Here is a 15618-nt window from a genome sequence, read left to right on the forward strand (position 1 = left end):
ATGACTTGAAAGTGAAAAGTCAACTAAATAAAATGATATTTATAAATACAACGGTAAAGAATTTTATATAGAAGAAAATTATAACATACATACATGTGTATGTATATATAAATACGTGTGTTGTATGTTGTGTATACGTCGAGAAAGAGATACGATGAATAGAGACAATGCCTAGGTTGCTAGGCTGCCAATCTTCGAGATAGCATTATTAATTTTCTTTTGACTATTAAAAGTCGAAGACTTCTATAAATATCATATTAACATTTTTCCCTTAACAATGTTGAAATCAATCTTTTTATAATATCTAAAGAGGAGTAGATTTATAATTATAACTCACAAGAAGACTCTAATGTTTAGCTAGCTATTTAATTCACTTTCTAATTAGCTTATTAAATGATAAAATAAGATTATTAGGTACTCAAATATTTTTCACATTAAAAATCATACTAATACAATATAATTATAATTTAATATATGAATTATTTCATATATATATACAACATAACTCAACTAATATAAAATATATACTCGACCCATTTAATATTATAGTAAAATTTAATAATTGTTCATATTATTAAATAAAACAAATATGAACATAAGTCAACCCATATATTTTTAACTTAAAAAAAAAAAAAAAAAAGTTTGAGTGGGCTTCAAATCAATCACCTTAATTTAGACTTTGGTTTCTCTTTAAGCTTTTAAAAGCAAAAACACCCATTACCACCTCAATCTTTTATCTTTTTATCACATCATCATATATACTCTACTCTTAGTTTACTGATTCGAAGATAATTTAGTATATAAGACATCAATTACGAGTAACTCAACGAATAAGCGATCTTTGTTTCATGATTGTTAAACTAAAAAATGACGAAAACAACCTCGCACTAAACTATGTCTGATTCATTCAAATAATCAACTCGAACTTACTACAAGCCTTTATTTATGATGCTCAAAACTTTGACCACCCGAGTTATGCAAGAGAACAATGATTACTTTTACTCAATCCTCGTTTATTTGGATTTTTAGGTTTAACTTACGACATACATCAACAAATTATTATCATTATCGTACTCAAACTTAAGGAAATATACCTTTGTTCTTATCATTTATTATAAATGGAAATAAATTAAAAATATCTTTGAATTTTGTCATTTATTAAAAAAATACCAACATTATTTCTAAAATTGTAAATTATAATGCTTTTCTATAACCGTCTCAAAATAATGACAACGTATTGGTTAGAATTTTACTAAAAGTTTAGAACGTGAAACGAGTGTGACGTTACAGTAGTGTTTGAGTCTCAAACTTCATTATGGGTCATCACCATCTTTTTCGATCCCAGTTTGTTACGAGTATTAGTTCTTTTGTTTGTGTTCAATACCGCGGGTATAAATTTTTTTATATTATTATTTAATTTGGTAGCTCCAACGTTCCATTAGTTTAATTGGTTTGATTTATGGATTGAATTATGAATAATTTGTTAAAACTAATCCTTCAAAAAGCAATAATTTCCATATTTAGTTTAAATTTCAATTAAAAAAAAGTAAAAAGTAGTTAAGGTAAAAACTAATTAACTTACCAATTAAGTAATTTTTTTCTTTTTCTTTACATTTTCGCCTATAATCATATTTTAGATATCACGTCTAATGATTTCCCGTTTCCAAACAGCCCCACTTTTATTTTTATTTTATTTTTATTTTTAATAATAATAATAATACACAGAAATTGAATCGGGAGTGCCCATTAGGCTCTGAGTTGGAGTGCTCTTAGTCGGTTATTATAATTTATTTATATTGTCACTTCACCATTTTCGCAGCGATTTTTCCGCCAGTCGGGGAAGGTTTTTCCGTCCAATTCTACTCCCTTTCTCTCTCTTTTCCCCCTTTCTCTCTCTTCATTTCGCCGCCCCAACCACCGTTTTCCGATTGGAAATCTTCTCCGTCGCCTTCCCCGTTGAATTTCTCAACTCTAGTTGCTTCCAATGGACCATTTGTAGTCTTGTTTCTTCTCCGGCGGAGGCCTCTTCGGCAGCCATGTCTCGCCAAGTTCCTACTACTGCGTTCCATAAGTCCAAGACGCTTGATAATAAATATGTAAGTTGGCTGTGGGTGGCTAGTTTTTGACTTGATAGGGTTTTGCTTACAATGGGTTCTTCTTTCTTTTGCAATTTTGAATTTTGTTTGTTTGTTTGGAATTTGTGTATGCGGATTGTTATCTGGAAGTTGGATGGATGAAGTGTTCGTAATGTAGGTTGGGATATAGCTTAGAATTGAGTTGGTTGTTGGGTTGTCTGTGTGTATGCTGTCGTCTGGTGGCTATTGGAGATGTTCAGCAACAAAACTAAGTACTGTGAAGCTAGAAAGATTTTAAATTTTATAATCTGTTTCCGTGTTCAATCAGCGAGAATTTCATTATGATACACTTCGTTCACTTTTTTTCTTGTATTAACACCTTGCAGAGTTATGCTTCGTTAGTTCAAATTGACTATATATTCAAGAGTTGAAGTTATTTTGTTAATGTGGAAAATATCTGAAATTCATTACATGGTCAGTGATTAGAAGTTTAATGAGAATGATTGGTACAGATGCTGGGAGATGAGATCGGAAAAGGAGCATATGGGCGAGTCTACAAGGGTCTGGATTTGGAGAATGGGGACTTTGTTGCTATTAAACAAGTTTCCTTGGAGAATATTGCTCAAGAGGACCTCAACATTATCATGGTTCGATCATGTTTCTTTGATGAAAGCTTATTATATTGCTGAATAAAGTTTCTTATGTTGCTGAAAGTAGAAATTTAAGTGACACTGAAGTCCAGTCTTACTACTGTTGTAATGTCTTTGAGGATTTATCTTTTCATTGAAGATAATGACCCATTGAGTTGGTAACAGATTTTCTTTTAACTTTGAATGAAGGAAGTAGAGAACTGTCTTTCTAAACTTTTACTGCATGTAATAAATTGTTCTGAAACTTCTACTCGAAGAAGCAGTGGATGCACGTATATGACAAGGACTTAGAAACACTTCATTTTTTCAGAAAACTTAGGATCCTCTCCTCTTATCTAGGCTTTTCCGTTTTTTTTTTTTTTTTTTTTTTTTTTTTTTTTTTTTTTTTTTTTTTTTTTTTTTTNAAAAAAAAAAAAAAAAAATATGGCAATGACATATTTATGAAAAAATATATTTTTATATTTATGCATATTCCGATGACTTTGTGTGAGGTATTTTAAATTTATGATGTTTATATTTAGAAGAATCAGACGTTCTGGAGGTTGGTAATTCCTTGAGAAGTAATGGATCCTCTAGGCTTGGTTCCATGGATGGATTTTTTAACCCAAAAAAAAAAAAGAAAAGACATGGAACATCATCAAGATAGACATTATGGAAATATTCCACAGCTTTATGAATGGTGTCATTAAGGCCAGCCTTAATGAAACATTCGTATGCCTTCCAAAAAAAATCTAATGAAAATCCGGTTTATGACTATGGGCCCTGCAATGACAACATACCTACGCTTCTAAAATTATTGTTCAGTTCCTCTCCAATAGGTTCAAACACTTCTTGCCATGGACTAAGGCAACAAAAAGTTGCTTCGGTAATTGTGTGGCAACCTCTCCCTTCAAAACCCTTAATTGGTGCATGGATTTTAGACCCGTTGGTTTAATTTCTAGTGTAAAAAATTTTGGCCAAGGCCTTGGGAGAGATGTTAAGTTCTTCCTAAGACTATTTCAGGCCATCAGGGAGCCTTGATTGCTTGTAGACAAATCATGGATTAGGCTCTTATTGCCCATGAAGCTATTGAGGCATATAAAGATCATAATTGAGAGGGTGTTATTTTTTAAGATTGACTTTGAAAAGTAGACCAAATAGAATACAACTCCACTATTGTTGATTGGGTTAACATAAAACCAAACAAAAAAAAAAGATTGATTTTGAAAAAAACTTACGATCATGTAGATTGGTACTTTGTGGATAGGGTTTTAGAGAAGAAGGGTGTTGGTTATAGATGGAGGTCGTTGATTTGGATCTGTGTTAGGATCGTCATGTATTATATCCTCGTTAACGGAAGACCCCAAGGTAGGTTTGTCCACTAGAGGTCTTAGACAAGGCAATCATTTCTCCCCCTTTTTGTTCCTCCTGGCGGTGGACTTTTTGAGTAGGCTTGTTCTGAGAGGGGTGAAGAAGAGTCTTAACGAGGGTTTTCAGGTTGGAAAAGAGAAAGTATCTTCATCTCATTTCCAAGTTGATGACATCACTTTCTTCTGTTCAGGAAAGAAAAGAGTTATTTATTTATTATTATTAACTGAATTTTATAGCTCTTTGAGTCTATTTCAGGGTTGAGGATTAATTGAGGCAAATGTTTGGTCATCAAAATTAACTGTAACCCTTCAAAGTTTGATAAATGGGCCTTTTGGGTGGGTTGTGAGGTTGGATCTCTCCCGTCATCGTGCTTTGGCCTTCCTCTTGGTAATAATCCTAGATGAATTACTTTTTGGGATTCTGTGGCAGAAAAGGTTAAAAGTGCTTAGTCTCGTGGAAGAGAATTTTGCCTAGACTCTTCTCCCTGTCCAATCAGTAGTCTCGTGGAAGAGAATTTTTCCTAGACTCTTCTCCCTGTCCAATCAGTAACAATCTTCCATAAAAAACACTTGGCTGCCATCAATCAAAGGTTGGGACCTCAACTTTTGGTGAAGGATCACAGATTTGCTCCCTTTGTCTACCGTCACTGAGGATCTAGATAGCTGACAGTGACCTTGGAAGGAGTAGTTAAAGGCCACTGCCCCCTTCTCTTATAAAAGATATTTTGGAAGAGCTAAAATTTTCCTTTGGGAATAAGCCATGGAAATATTTTAACACCCATAATCTGATAAAAAGAAGACTTCTTGTGCAAGCTCTTTCTCGTGTATGGTGCATTATGTATTAGGAGGACTCTGAGACTCGAGGCCACTTATTTGTCACATGCTCCCTTTGTTAACTACTCTTTTTGACTGAGGATGCCTTGTCGTCACAACATTTTTAATATGATCTTTTCTTTTTGCTTATTATCAGTACTTTTGACATTTTTATGATATTCTATTTCATTTTGAAAAAATATTGTCATCTCATAATTGGTTTTTAATTCTTTGATTTATGGATTTTTTTTATTCCATACATTCACTGCACCAGGGTGCACTAGTAATGAATATATATATATTTTTCGTTCTAAGATGAACCAAGTTCGTCAAGTAGGCATGTTAGTGGTTTTGTGAAACTCATCACTTTGTAGTATTTTAATTTGTTTCTTCGTTTGTAGCTTGAGTATCAGATCAGATGAAGTTATATGTAAATTTGGTGTTTGGCTTCATTTTCTTTTTGGCATATTTTCCCTGATCATATTCAAGTGTTCTTACTGAATGCCTTTTCCTTCTCTGCTATTCAATCGTTCGTGGGATGTAATGATGATTTTCAGCAAGAGATTGACCTACTGAAGGTATCTTTCTTTTCATTAGACTTCCATTTACATTTATTGCATTCCTCAAATGCATTGTGTTTATTTTTATTAATGTTTTATGCATTCATTTTTTTTCTTTTCCGCCTGGCTTTTTTTTGTTACTTTAAGGCATTTCTGTTCTATGGGTTTACTTGATTTCATGGCACCTTTTTTCGTTTTGGAGTCAGTGTCCTTTTCTATCTGAGACTGTTTCACTTTTGTAGAATTTGAACCACAAAAACATTGTGAAGTATCTTGGATCTCTAAAAACAAAGACTCACCTTCACATAATACTCGAGTGAGTGAGCTTAAATTTATCTTTCTTATAAACTAGGTCAAGGCCGTAGTTGGGTATTTCACACTAGATTATTCTTTTTTTTTGAGGGGTTTTACAGGTATGTGGAGAATGGATCACTTGCCAACATTATCAAGCCAAATAAGTTTGGACCATTTCCAGAATCATTGGTCGCTGTTTATATTTCTCAGGTTTCGAAATTTCCCATCTTGTTCTTTTTATTTCATCATTTCCGGGCATGACATATATTAATTTTATACTATCATAAGCAGGTTTTGGAAGGCTTGGTTTATCTACATGAGCAGGGTGTAATTCATCGGGACATAAAGGGTGCGAACATACTGACAACCAAAGAGGCAAGTTTAATTTGTTACACTTAGTCATCTATTTTAAAAGTTATATTATCTAGCTTCTACCTGTTTATTAAAAAAAAACAAAAAAAATTGCTTCTGATTGCGTTGATTTGTACAGACACTATAGATCACCTGTAAGATTGTTTCTTAAACTGGTGATTATTGCAGATACTCCGGTCTAGCAATAAAGAAAGAATGACGCTTACTCAGATACATTCCTGTTCGCTAAGGATTGGTCTGAGACCTTCCCAAATCCTAGACAAGCTATAGGGCGTAGGTTTACTTCTAACCACTAATTAATTAGTCTCAGCTCTGCTATGATTCTGTGGGGGCCAAGCTCATTTAGATTTGAGAACATGTGGTTGGATCATCCTTCTTTAAGTCTTCTTTGCTGTTGTGGTGGAGTGCTAGGGTTAATGGAAAATGGGAAGGTTTTCACCTTTTAAGAAAATTAAGAACTCAAAAGGTGTTTTGAAGGAGTGGAATCTTTTAGTTTTTGGAGATATAAAGTGGGAAAAAATAAAATAAAATTGTGGAGGAAATAAAGTTTCTTGATAGTCTGGAGGAGGAAGGAAACCTTTCAAGGGATTTGAAGGCAGAAAGGGTCTCTTTGAAGGAAGAATTCGAAACCCTTATTCAAAAAGAGGCACTAGCTCGAGGACAAAAGTTAAGACCAGGTGGGCTAAGGATGGGGATGATAACTTCGCCTTCTTTCACAATTGGGCTTGGGAAGGAGAAATAAGAACATGATTGAGTTCTTGGTAAAGGACGATGGTGAGTTGATTAGGGAGGATAGAGAGATCGAGGAAGAGATTATTTCTTTGTTCTTAAATCTTTATCCTCCTTTCCCTTGACCTTCTGTGGGAGTTTCAGATTTGAAACTGATTTCGGTTCAGGAGAGAGAGGAGCTGGAAACCCTGTTCACCCTGTTTTCAGAATGACTGGAATTTTATACAAAAAGGACCTTTGGAAAGTGTTCTGTGAGTTTCAGGAAAGAAATATAATTGCAGGGATGAGTGAAACTTGTGTGCCTTATTCCTAAGAAAGAGAAGGCCAATAAGGTAAAGAACTTTTGGTAGTTGATCGGCGACTTTCAGGAAAGATGTACATTGGGATTTTATACAAAAGGACCTTTTGGAAGGTGTTCTATGAGTTTCAGTTAAGAAATATAATTGATGTAGAGATGAATGAAACTTCTGTGTTCCTTATTCCTAAGAAAGAGAAGGCCAATGAGGTACAAAACTTTAGACCTATTAGTCTAATCACAAGATTATATAAGATTATCACCAACGTTTTAACTAAGAGATTAAGAGCCCTTGTTCCATTTCCAATGCTCAGTGAGCCTTCATTGTGTTGAGGAAAATTCTAGACAAAGTGTTAATTGCAAATGAAGTCATTGAGGACTACAAAGAGAGGAAACAAATGGGTGCGGTCTTTAATATTGATTTTGAGAAAGCATATAAACATGTGCATTTGAAATTTTTGGATAAAGTTTTGGAAAAGAAAGGTTTTGGTTCAAATGGCAAGCTTGGATGTGGAGCTGTACTAGACCTATTAACTTTTCCATTTATGTGAACAGTAAGTATAAAGGTAAGATCCTTCCTATGAGATGCCTCCAATAATGTTGAGGCAACCCCAAGCAAGCGCCATTGCCCGATTGCTTTGTCACATGCCTATTGGCACCTTCGTCAATGAGGGCATGTGCTCAATTATATTGAATGTTTTTTACATTTTCATGTTTTTACTATTTGTTATCTTTAAGGTTCTGATATTTTGATTTCATACTGTGTATGCTCTATTTATTGTATTTATTTTGCCTTGCTTCATTCAGGCTTCTTCTTTTGTCACCTCTCACCTTGAGGTGATCAAGGGGTTTGTCGCCTTAAGGTGTGCCTTGTGTTTTGAAAACACAGGCTGCCTCAAACAAGGGGATGTTTTACCGTCTCTTCTTTTTCTCTTAGTGGTTGTTAGTGTTGTTGAGAGTGGAGGAAGGAAAGATCTAGGGCTTTAAGGTGGGTAAGGAGATAGTTCATCTCTCTTGTCTTCCGCTTGTGGTTGACAATTCTTTTTTCATTCAAGTTGGGAAAATTCTTTTGTTTTGTTGATCTTAATCTATTTTTGTTGTTTTTTGAAGTAATTTATGGGTTTAAGATTAATAGGGCCTTTATGGTGGGTTGTAAAGTGTGTTAGTTCCCTTCCTCTTATGATTGCCTCTGGGTGGTAATTCCAGCAGTCGGCATTTTGGGATGCCGTGGTAGAAAATATTAAAAAAAGAAAAAAGGTTGACTACTTGGAAAAAAGTCTTCCTCTTTAAATGGGGAGACTTACTGTTATTCAGTTGATGCTAAGTGGGATTCAAAGTTACGTCATATCTCACTTCAAACTTTGATTGGGATGATCAAGAAAATTAAGGGTGTGATCAAGAATTTCTCTTGGGAAGGGACGAATGAGGTAGAGGGTCACACTTGGTCAAGTGTGAGTTGGTGTGAAGCGTGTGGAAATTGGAAGTCTAGGACTATGTAATGAGGCCTACCTAGAAAAATGATTGTGACACTTGTCATGTAGTCTAACATGCTGTGGTTTAAAGTGATGGTGAGTAGGTATGACCCTTGTCCTTTTGAGTTGTCCGTTGATGATTTAGGTAGAGAAGCCCTTGTAAAAACCTTTGGAAAGCTATATCATCTCATTTCTTTTTCTCTTCTCTTAATTTATCACTTGTTCTATTGGAGAACATTTCTTCAAGGTCAGGAGGAGTCTCTTTGTTCTTTTTATGGTTCTATTGTGTCTCGAACAATAGGCTGCATCATGTGGCCTCTATGTTGCCTTTCTCAAATATTTCTTCCTCAATCTCTTTGAGTTTTCAAAGACCTTTGACTAATACAAAGGCAGTAGATGTGGTGGGTTTTCTTTCTCTTTCTCGTGACAAGTTTGCGGTTTTACGAAGTAGGGATATTAGGTTTGTCCCTTGACCTTTCTAGGAGTTCCTCTTGTGATTCCTTCTTTCATATTTTGTCTTCCCTCCCTCCTTGTTATGAAATTCTTGGGATTTGATCTAACAACCTTGTTCAAGAACAAGACCTTTAGATCTAAATTATCCAAAAACCCTATAACGATAAAAAATCAATCTAAAGGAAAGTTTTGGAACAGATTACCTCGATGATCAAGGTCAAGAGTAAAGAAAACTCGTTTCTAAAGTCGTGATTCGAATCACTCCACAAAATAGCTTGATTAAGACTACTTAAATGACTCTAGCGTGCAAATCTAAACACAAGAAATGCAAAGGAACAAATTCATGGCATGCAACTTTGTGCTTGATGAAACATAAATTTGGTTGATCTCCTTTTGTGACATGTTGCAAAGAATGCGAAAATAGATAAGAAAATAGATTACAGTTCTTATTGTAAAAAATGTTGTGGTCCTTGTCCCATGCTTGGATCCATGATGCTTTCTTCTTTTATGGTGTATAAAATTTGAAAGGTGATTGCCTATATACAGGGTCTCGTGAAACTTGCTGATTTTGGTGTTGCGACAAAATTAACAGAGGCTGATGTTAATACTCATTCAGTTGTTGGAACACCTTACTGGATGGCTCCTGAGGTATGAATTAATTTCTACGTGTTGAGATTTCGCTTTCATTTTTGTGTATAAAGTTTTTAGGTTTCTTACACTGATTGAAAATTTTGAAGTTTCATTTGAATGGCCAACAGAGTAGTGACGTGTTCCTAAATGCCTTGAAACTTTACCTTAGTGAACTAAGCTTGAGATAGTTCGTTTTAACTTTCCTTTGGTTCTAAAAAGTTTTACTTGACAACCTTCTGATGTTACTTTCGTTACAGGTTATTGAAATGTCAGGAGTTTGTGCTGCTTCTGACATATGGAGTGTTGGATGTACTGTGATCGAACTACTTACATGTGTACCTCCATATTATGATCTACAACCTATGCCAGCTCTGTTTCGCATCGTACAGGTATAATGAATGCTATTTTTGCCACTTTTGGATTATTGATGTTGTGTACTGTCTTTTCTTAGAGTAAATTTTTTCATTTCATACCATCGGAGTTGTTTCTTTTAATTGCTTGCCACAACTCCATTATTATTTTTCTCAATCACATGTATGTGTGTGCTTCATGGGCTCAAGTTCTCATACCATCTTAGTTGGGCTTGGGATTGTCTCTAAATATATCCAAAACTTCAGCGATTGGGATTAGCATAAGCTTGCATGAGATGGATATGGTGGTTAACTACCTGGGGTGTAGGATAGAAATTATTCCTTTTTTGTTCCTCGGTTTTCCCCTTTGGGTAATCATCGGAATGTTGTTTTCTGGGAGCCGATGATGGATAAACTTAGAGCCAAACTAGATAAATGCAAGAGTTTGCAAATCTCAAAATGCAGAAGATTGTCATTGGCTCAGTTGGTTTTAAACAGTTTGCTCATTTACAATCTTTCTCTTCTTTATGCCTCGTCAAAGTCAACTTTTTGGAGAATTTGATTGCGGACTTGAGGAATGGTGGTAGGTATGGACCAGGTTCTCACCTGGTTACTTGGAAATGGGCCTCTTTACCACCCTCCATTATGGTGGCCTCCTGGTTGTGTCCTTCAAATAGAGGAATGTTGCACCTTTTGATGAAAAGGGTTATGGAGATTCATTCAGAACTAAAATCTTCTTTAGAGAAGAGTTACCGTGGCCATTTTCTACTTTGAAATTCTAGAAAAGAAAGGAGACGTTACCTTTACCAATGTTGAGCCAGTCTTCTGATACTGGAGCCTTTGGGGAAATTTGTGATCCACCCTGATGGTTGCACCTAGGATGAAATGGTTGTGAAGATTCATTCAGAACTGAAATGCTCTTTGGAGAAGAGTTACCGGACCATTTATTGGGTGAAATCATCAAAGGGAACACGTTCACCTTTTTATGAATTTTGCTTTCCAAATTTCGTGGTTAGCACCCAAGGGATGTTTACCCTCTGATTTCCATTGAAAGGATGAAAGAATCACGTTAATCTCCCCACTGCTATTAAGGCTCCACTATCTTAGATCACTCCTATTGTCGGGAACAAGGGAGTCAATTTCCAATTGCAATCTAGTCCATTCATGAATTTTGTTATCTGTCAAATTCCTTCTAGGAAGTTTATCGGGACCATGGGAGCGTATTTCAAGATGCCTCTCTCTGTTTCTTCTTGGCTCAAGATGGATTCTCATATTTCTATGACAAAGTACAAGATACAAAGCTCAAATATGTCCTCGTGTAAATTGAGCCCCTTCATGTAATTATAGTTTATCCTCTCATTGCTCAGTGGAATAGCTTTCTGTAATCGTATTGATAGAAATTTACCTTTGTAATTTCATCATAAAATGATTTGCTTCCTACAAAAATAATAATAACAATAATAAATAAAGGAAAAAGAAGAGGAAAAGAGGATAACCTATTATAGCCTACTGGGAATAAGCAACAACTTACTAAGATTTTTTGATTTGATGTTTATTGAAATCTGAAACTACATCATTTGCAAGACTCAATGTGCGACACAAATAAGGGAGGGTTCTTGTAAGATTCCTTAGGATGTTGCTTTCTTGTCAGTTTTTTTTTTTTTTTTTTTCCATTATTATGATTGTCTTTTTTGCTGTTTACTTGTTTGTATCTTTCCAGTTATCAATGAAAATTTTGTTTCATGTTTAAAAAATAAACAACACCAGACTCTAGGTGGACAATTGCTTGTAAGTGAGAAGCCAATGTCTTTGTTTTGTTCATGATGTAAACATTTATTGATTATTTGGATATTGACCTTGCTGATAAATCTTTTCCTTTTGTTGTCATTGTATTATTCACAATCTTCAGGACAAGCATCCTCCAATTCCGGATAGCTTATCACCAGATATCACAGATTTCTTACGCCAGTGCTTTAAGAAGGTTTGCCAGGATTTCTATAATTGAAGAAATTAAATTACATGTTTGATCATCTGCTTTAAGGGGTTGGTTTATTATTTTTTCTCTCCAAACAAAAAAATAAGGGCTTTTCTTTTCTTTTGTACAACCTTTAAAGTTTTATCTGTGGCTTTAGGAAACTCTACAAGGAGTGTGAAAAGGCCAAAAATATGATATTGCACGGGTCTTTTAAACTCCATGTCTGTTAGCTATGACAAACAGTGTTTGCAATGCACTTCAGGCATGTGATAACCATAAAGAGTGTCCTCTACTGTCAATAAACAAAGCTAAAAGAACGTACTTAAGACCTCAGGTGATTAAAATCGAAAGTCAACATCAACTGTTATAAATTCCATCCTTGTAATTGACAAAAGATATCACATGCGTTCGGATACATACCTTTTACTTTTATCTTTCTTAATGAAAAATAAACTAATAAAGGAGTTGAAGGTACATCTCAACTGGATCTGCCACAAGCTGGTAGCATCCCACCTGTCAAATTTTCTCATCTAACGAGGTCAAGGGAAGTAGTGAAGCATTTGTCCCGAGAAGAAGATTACTTCCCCTGGAATAAAGTTAACTCCAATATCATGGAGTGGGTGATAATTCTGGTCCTGCTGACATAGAATACTTGTGCAGGTCGCATATAAATTCATATTTATCTGTGTAGTGATAACACCTTAAGACCAGTTGAATGCATATCTCTATGATCTATAGGCTTGTCTGGATTGTAAAAGAAGTTTGGCCTCTCTGCATCCGGCTTGAAAACTTCCAGGTGAGATGATTTTGAGGGGATCAGGATACTTGAACGCGCTAAACCACTACTAGTAAATTTGTAGAATATATCAGTTCATGTAGTGGTTCAGAGGAAAACATGGATAAGCTTCCTTTGAGGACAATAAAACTGGATTTTCTTTTTTTAAAAAGAAAATTCTATACAAAAAACATTCTTGTTATACCAGGCTGTGTAATCGTGGATTTTTTATAAAGTAATCTCTCAAGTCTTTTGTTTTGTAATGGATGGTCTGTGTCTACTGTGTGATTTTTAAGGCTTTGGTATTCTTCTTGTTGGTTGTATCTTCTTTGAAATGGAAGGAAATACATCTCCTCTTTGTTAGTCTATTTTGTAGTGGATGAGCAGTTTGATGTCCTCTTTGTGCAGGATGCCAGGCAAAGGCCCGATGCAAAAACTTTGCTTTCTCATCCTTGGATTCAGAACTGTCGACGGGCCTTGCATTCTTCTCTTCGTCATAGTGGCACATTAAGGTAGTCACTGACTTTTTTAAATATATAATTAAAATTCTATGGAAATGAAAGACGACTTACTATTATTATCAACTTTTTGGGTATGTTCTGTCAGGAACTAATGAAAGTAGTTTAACATGTTTGGACTCCAATAGTTTGAAATAAAAAAGGAGTATTTAGTAATTTAGACTCCATTTGATAGACATTTTGTTTTGGTTTTCTGTTTTTGAAAATTAAATTTGCTTAAAAAATAAAGTCAAATTTTGTTGGCTAAAAAAAGTAATTCTTTAAAACTTGATTTTGTTGTTTCAATTTGACTCAAAATTCAAATGTTTAGTAAGGTGAAAAGCTTACCAGAAAAATGGTAAGAAAATAAGTATAATTTTCAAAAACAGAAAATAAAAAAAATATATGGTCATCAAACAGGACCTTAGATGCTAGTTTTTCATCTCCGTTTTTCTGCCCTGTCAATGCTGTTCATTGGATCATGCCTGGTACCTTTAAAAAAAATGTGTTGGGGGGTAGAACCTTGGGCAGTGTGGTTATTTAGGTTAGATCATAGGTCACTGCCCTGAGAGAGCCAGGTATGACAACTTCCCTTATCAAGATTTTTGTACTTTGGGACAAGATCTGGGCATAACAGTTTAACACTAGAATTAATTTTCAGAGATAAAAGATTTTGCATGAAATTTATGCAGAAAAAGATCCATGCCATTTCACACTGGGATACTTAAAACTTCCATAAATAATAGAATTTATCTAAAACCAAGTACTTTGTCTATGGACATTGTAGAAAGAATTGAGTATGACCCTAATCGTTTAAACGCTTTCCTTGTGGCAGAACCACTCAACAAGATGGATCAATTGAAGCAGAAATTTCTAATGGAGACGATCAAAACTCTTGTGAAGGCCCTTCAGCAGAAAAAAATGAAGTGACTGATTCTGATTTTAAAGCTGTGAGAGTTGTATAATATAGAGTTACTTTGTTTATGAATTCAACAACTGTCTCTTCTTCAAAGTTGCTTTTGAATTTTTGCATCTCTATGGTAAGTTGGGTAGTCATTATTCCAGGATTCCAGGAAGGAGTTGTCGTCAGATGTTGTCACTGATATGAGCAAGTCCCAAAAAATTTTTGCTTCAGGGCCTAATTCTGTTGAGGAAGCAGAAAGTCTGGAAGATGACAACCTATTGGATCAAGTTCCCACCTTATCCATTCATGAAAATTCATCTCTTCTAACTGGTTCTGGCAGAATTGCTACCTCTGAGCCAATTGAGTTTCATGAATCTCATGGTAGAGCCCGTGATGAAGTGATAATGAATGGTGATGTGCCATCAACAGAACTAAGGGAAGACGCTGCTAGACAACATGGAGAGAAAGAAACTTCAACAACATCTGGAAATAGTTCATTTGGTTTTGAACCTGAAAGTCAGGACAATAGTTTTCAAAAGGTACAGTGTTGATTCCTTAGGTTTGCTACTTATAAAAAGATGAGTTGACATCGGTGTTACTTAAATTTTTCTTCATGATCTTTTGCTTAAGTTACTTTTGCTACATTTATTATGAGAGACCTACTTCCTCTCTTGAAAATTTTTCAGCCTCTTGCTATTAATGTTCTTTTGTTCCTAGCCATCTAGCAAACTCTAGCTGTCTCAGATAATTTATACAATTTGGTTGACCTAGTTTTTTTTTTTTTAATTTTTTTTTAGCTTTTTTCCCCCTTTACATTTTTCCATTCTTGAATTCTCAAGGTTGGTATTCAGTTCGCTGAATCTACTCTACCGTATTATTGACATAGGAAGTGCATGCCCCCGTCCTCTCTATAGTCCTATTTGTGCATCAAATTCAGTATTTGAGTTATAAAGTAGTAAATATTTTTGAATTATAATACTACTAAGAAAATATATTGCCATTTGTATTCTTTTGGCTTTTAAAGGCCAAAGGTTCCTTGGAATTGTCCAGTTCGAGCTCTTCTTATTATAGTGTATAACATATTACTTCTTGATGGTGCTCTAACTACTGGAATTATTTTTGTAAAACTATTGCCTCTTCATGATTATTAACAATTTCAAGACTCTCCTTTGATAATTTTGTGGGCGACCCTTAGGCTATTTTCCCTTCTTTTCTAATGCATCTCACTTTTGTTTCTTATAAAAAGAATTAGGAAATATATCAGATATTTGATTCCAATGTTTTTTTTTGTTTTTTTTTATCATATGTTTCTTTAGAATTGGATTTGTGTGGTTAATTTGAATTTTTGTTGATTCCCTGTTAGGATCAATCATTCATGAATTTAAAGACCTGACATTACCTTAAAGCCCCGGCACCCCGCACCCC

General features: G+C 34.8%; 1 protein-coding gene across 1 annotated transcript in view; it reads left to right on the forward strand.

Moving 5' to 3' along the window:
* The first annotated feature begins 1782 nt into the window (after positions 1-1782).
* LOC111791588 (MAP3K epsilon protein kinase 1-like) overlaps positions 1783-15618 on the forward strand; it is a 23142-nt gene continuing 9306 nt past the window's right edge. The window contains exons 1-12 of the mRNA XM_023672978.1: positions 1783-2096; positions 2588-2722; positions 5445-5465; positions 5690-5763; positions 5861-5951; positions 6033-6116; positions 9609-9710; positions 9950-10081; positions 11952-12023; positions 13201-13304; positions 14125-14239; positions 14355-14732. Of these exons, the coding sequence (XP_023528746.1) occupies positions 2037-2096; positions 2588-2722; positions 5445-5465; positions 5690-5763; positions 5861-5951; positions 6033-6116; positions 9609-9710; positions 9950-10081; positions 11952-12023; positions 13201-13304; positions 14125-14239; positions 14355-14732 (1368 nt within the window). The 5' untranslated portion in view covers positions 1783-2036. The remainder of the gene's footprint in view (positions 2097-2587; positions 2723-5444; positions 5466-5689; positions 5764-5860; positions 5952-6032; positions 6117-9608; positions 9711-9949; positions 10082-11951; positions 12024-13200; positions 13305-14124; positions 14240-14354; positions 14733-15618) is intronic.

The sequence above is a fragment of the Cucurbita pepo genome, chromosome LG03, assembly GCF_002806865.2.
Source record: "Cucurbita pepo subsp. pepo cultivar mu-cu-16 chromosome LG03, ASM280686v2, whole genome shotgun sequence".
NCBI classification, from domain to species: domain Eukaryota; kingdom Viridiplantae; phylum Streptophyta; class Magnoliopsida; order Cucurbitales; family Cucurbitaceae; genus Cucurbita; species Cucurbita pepo.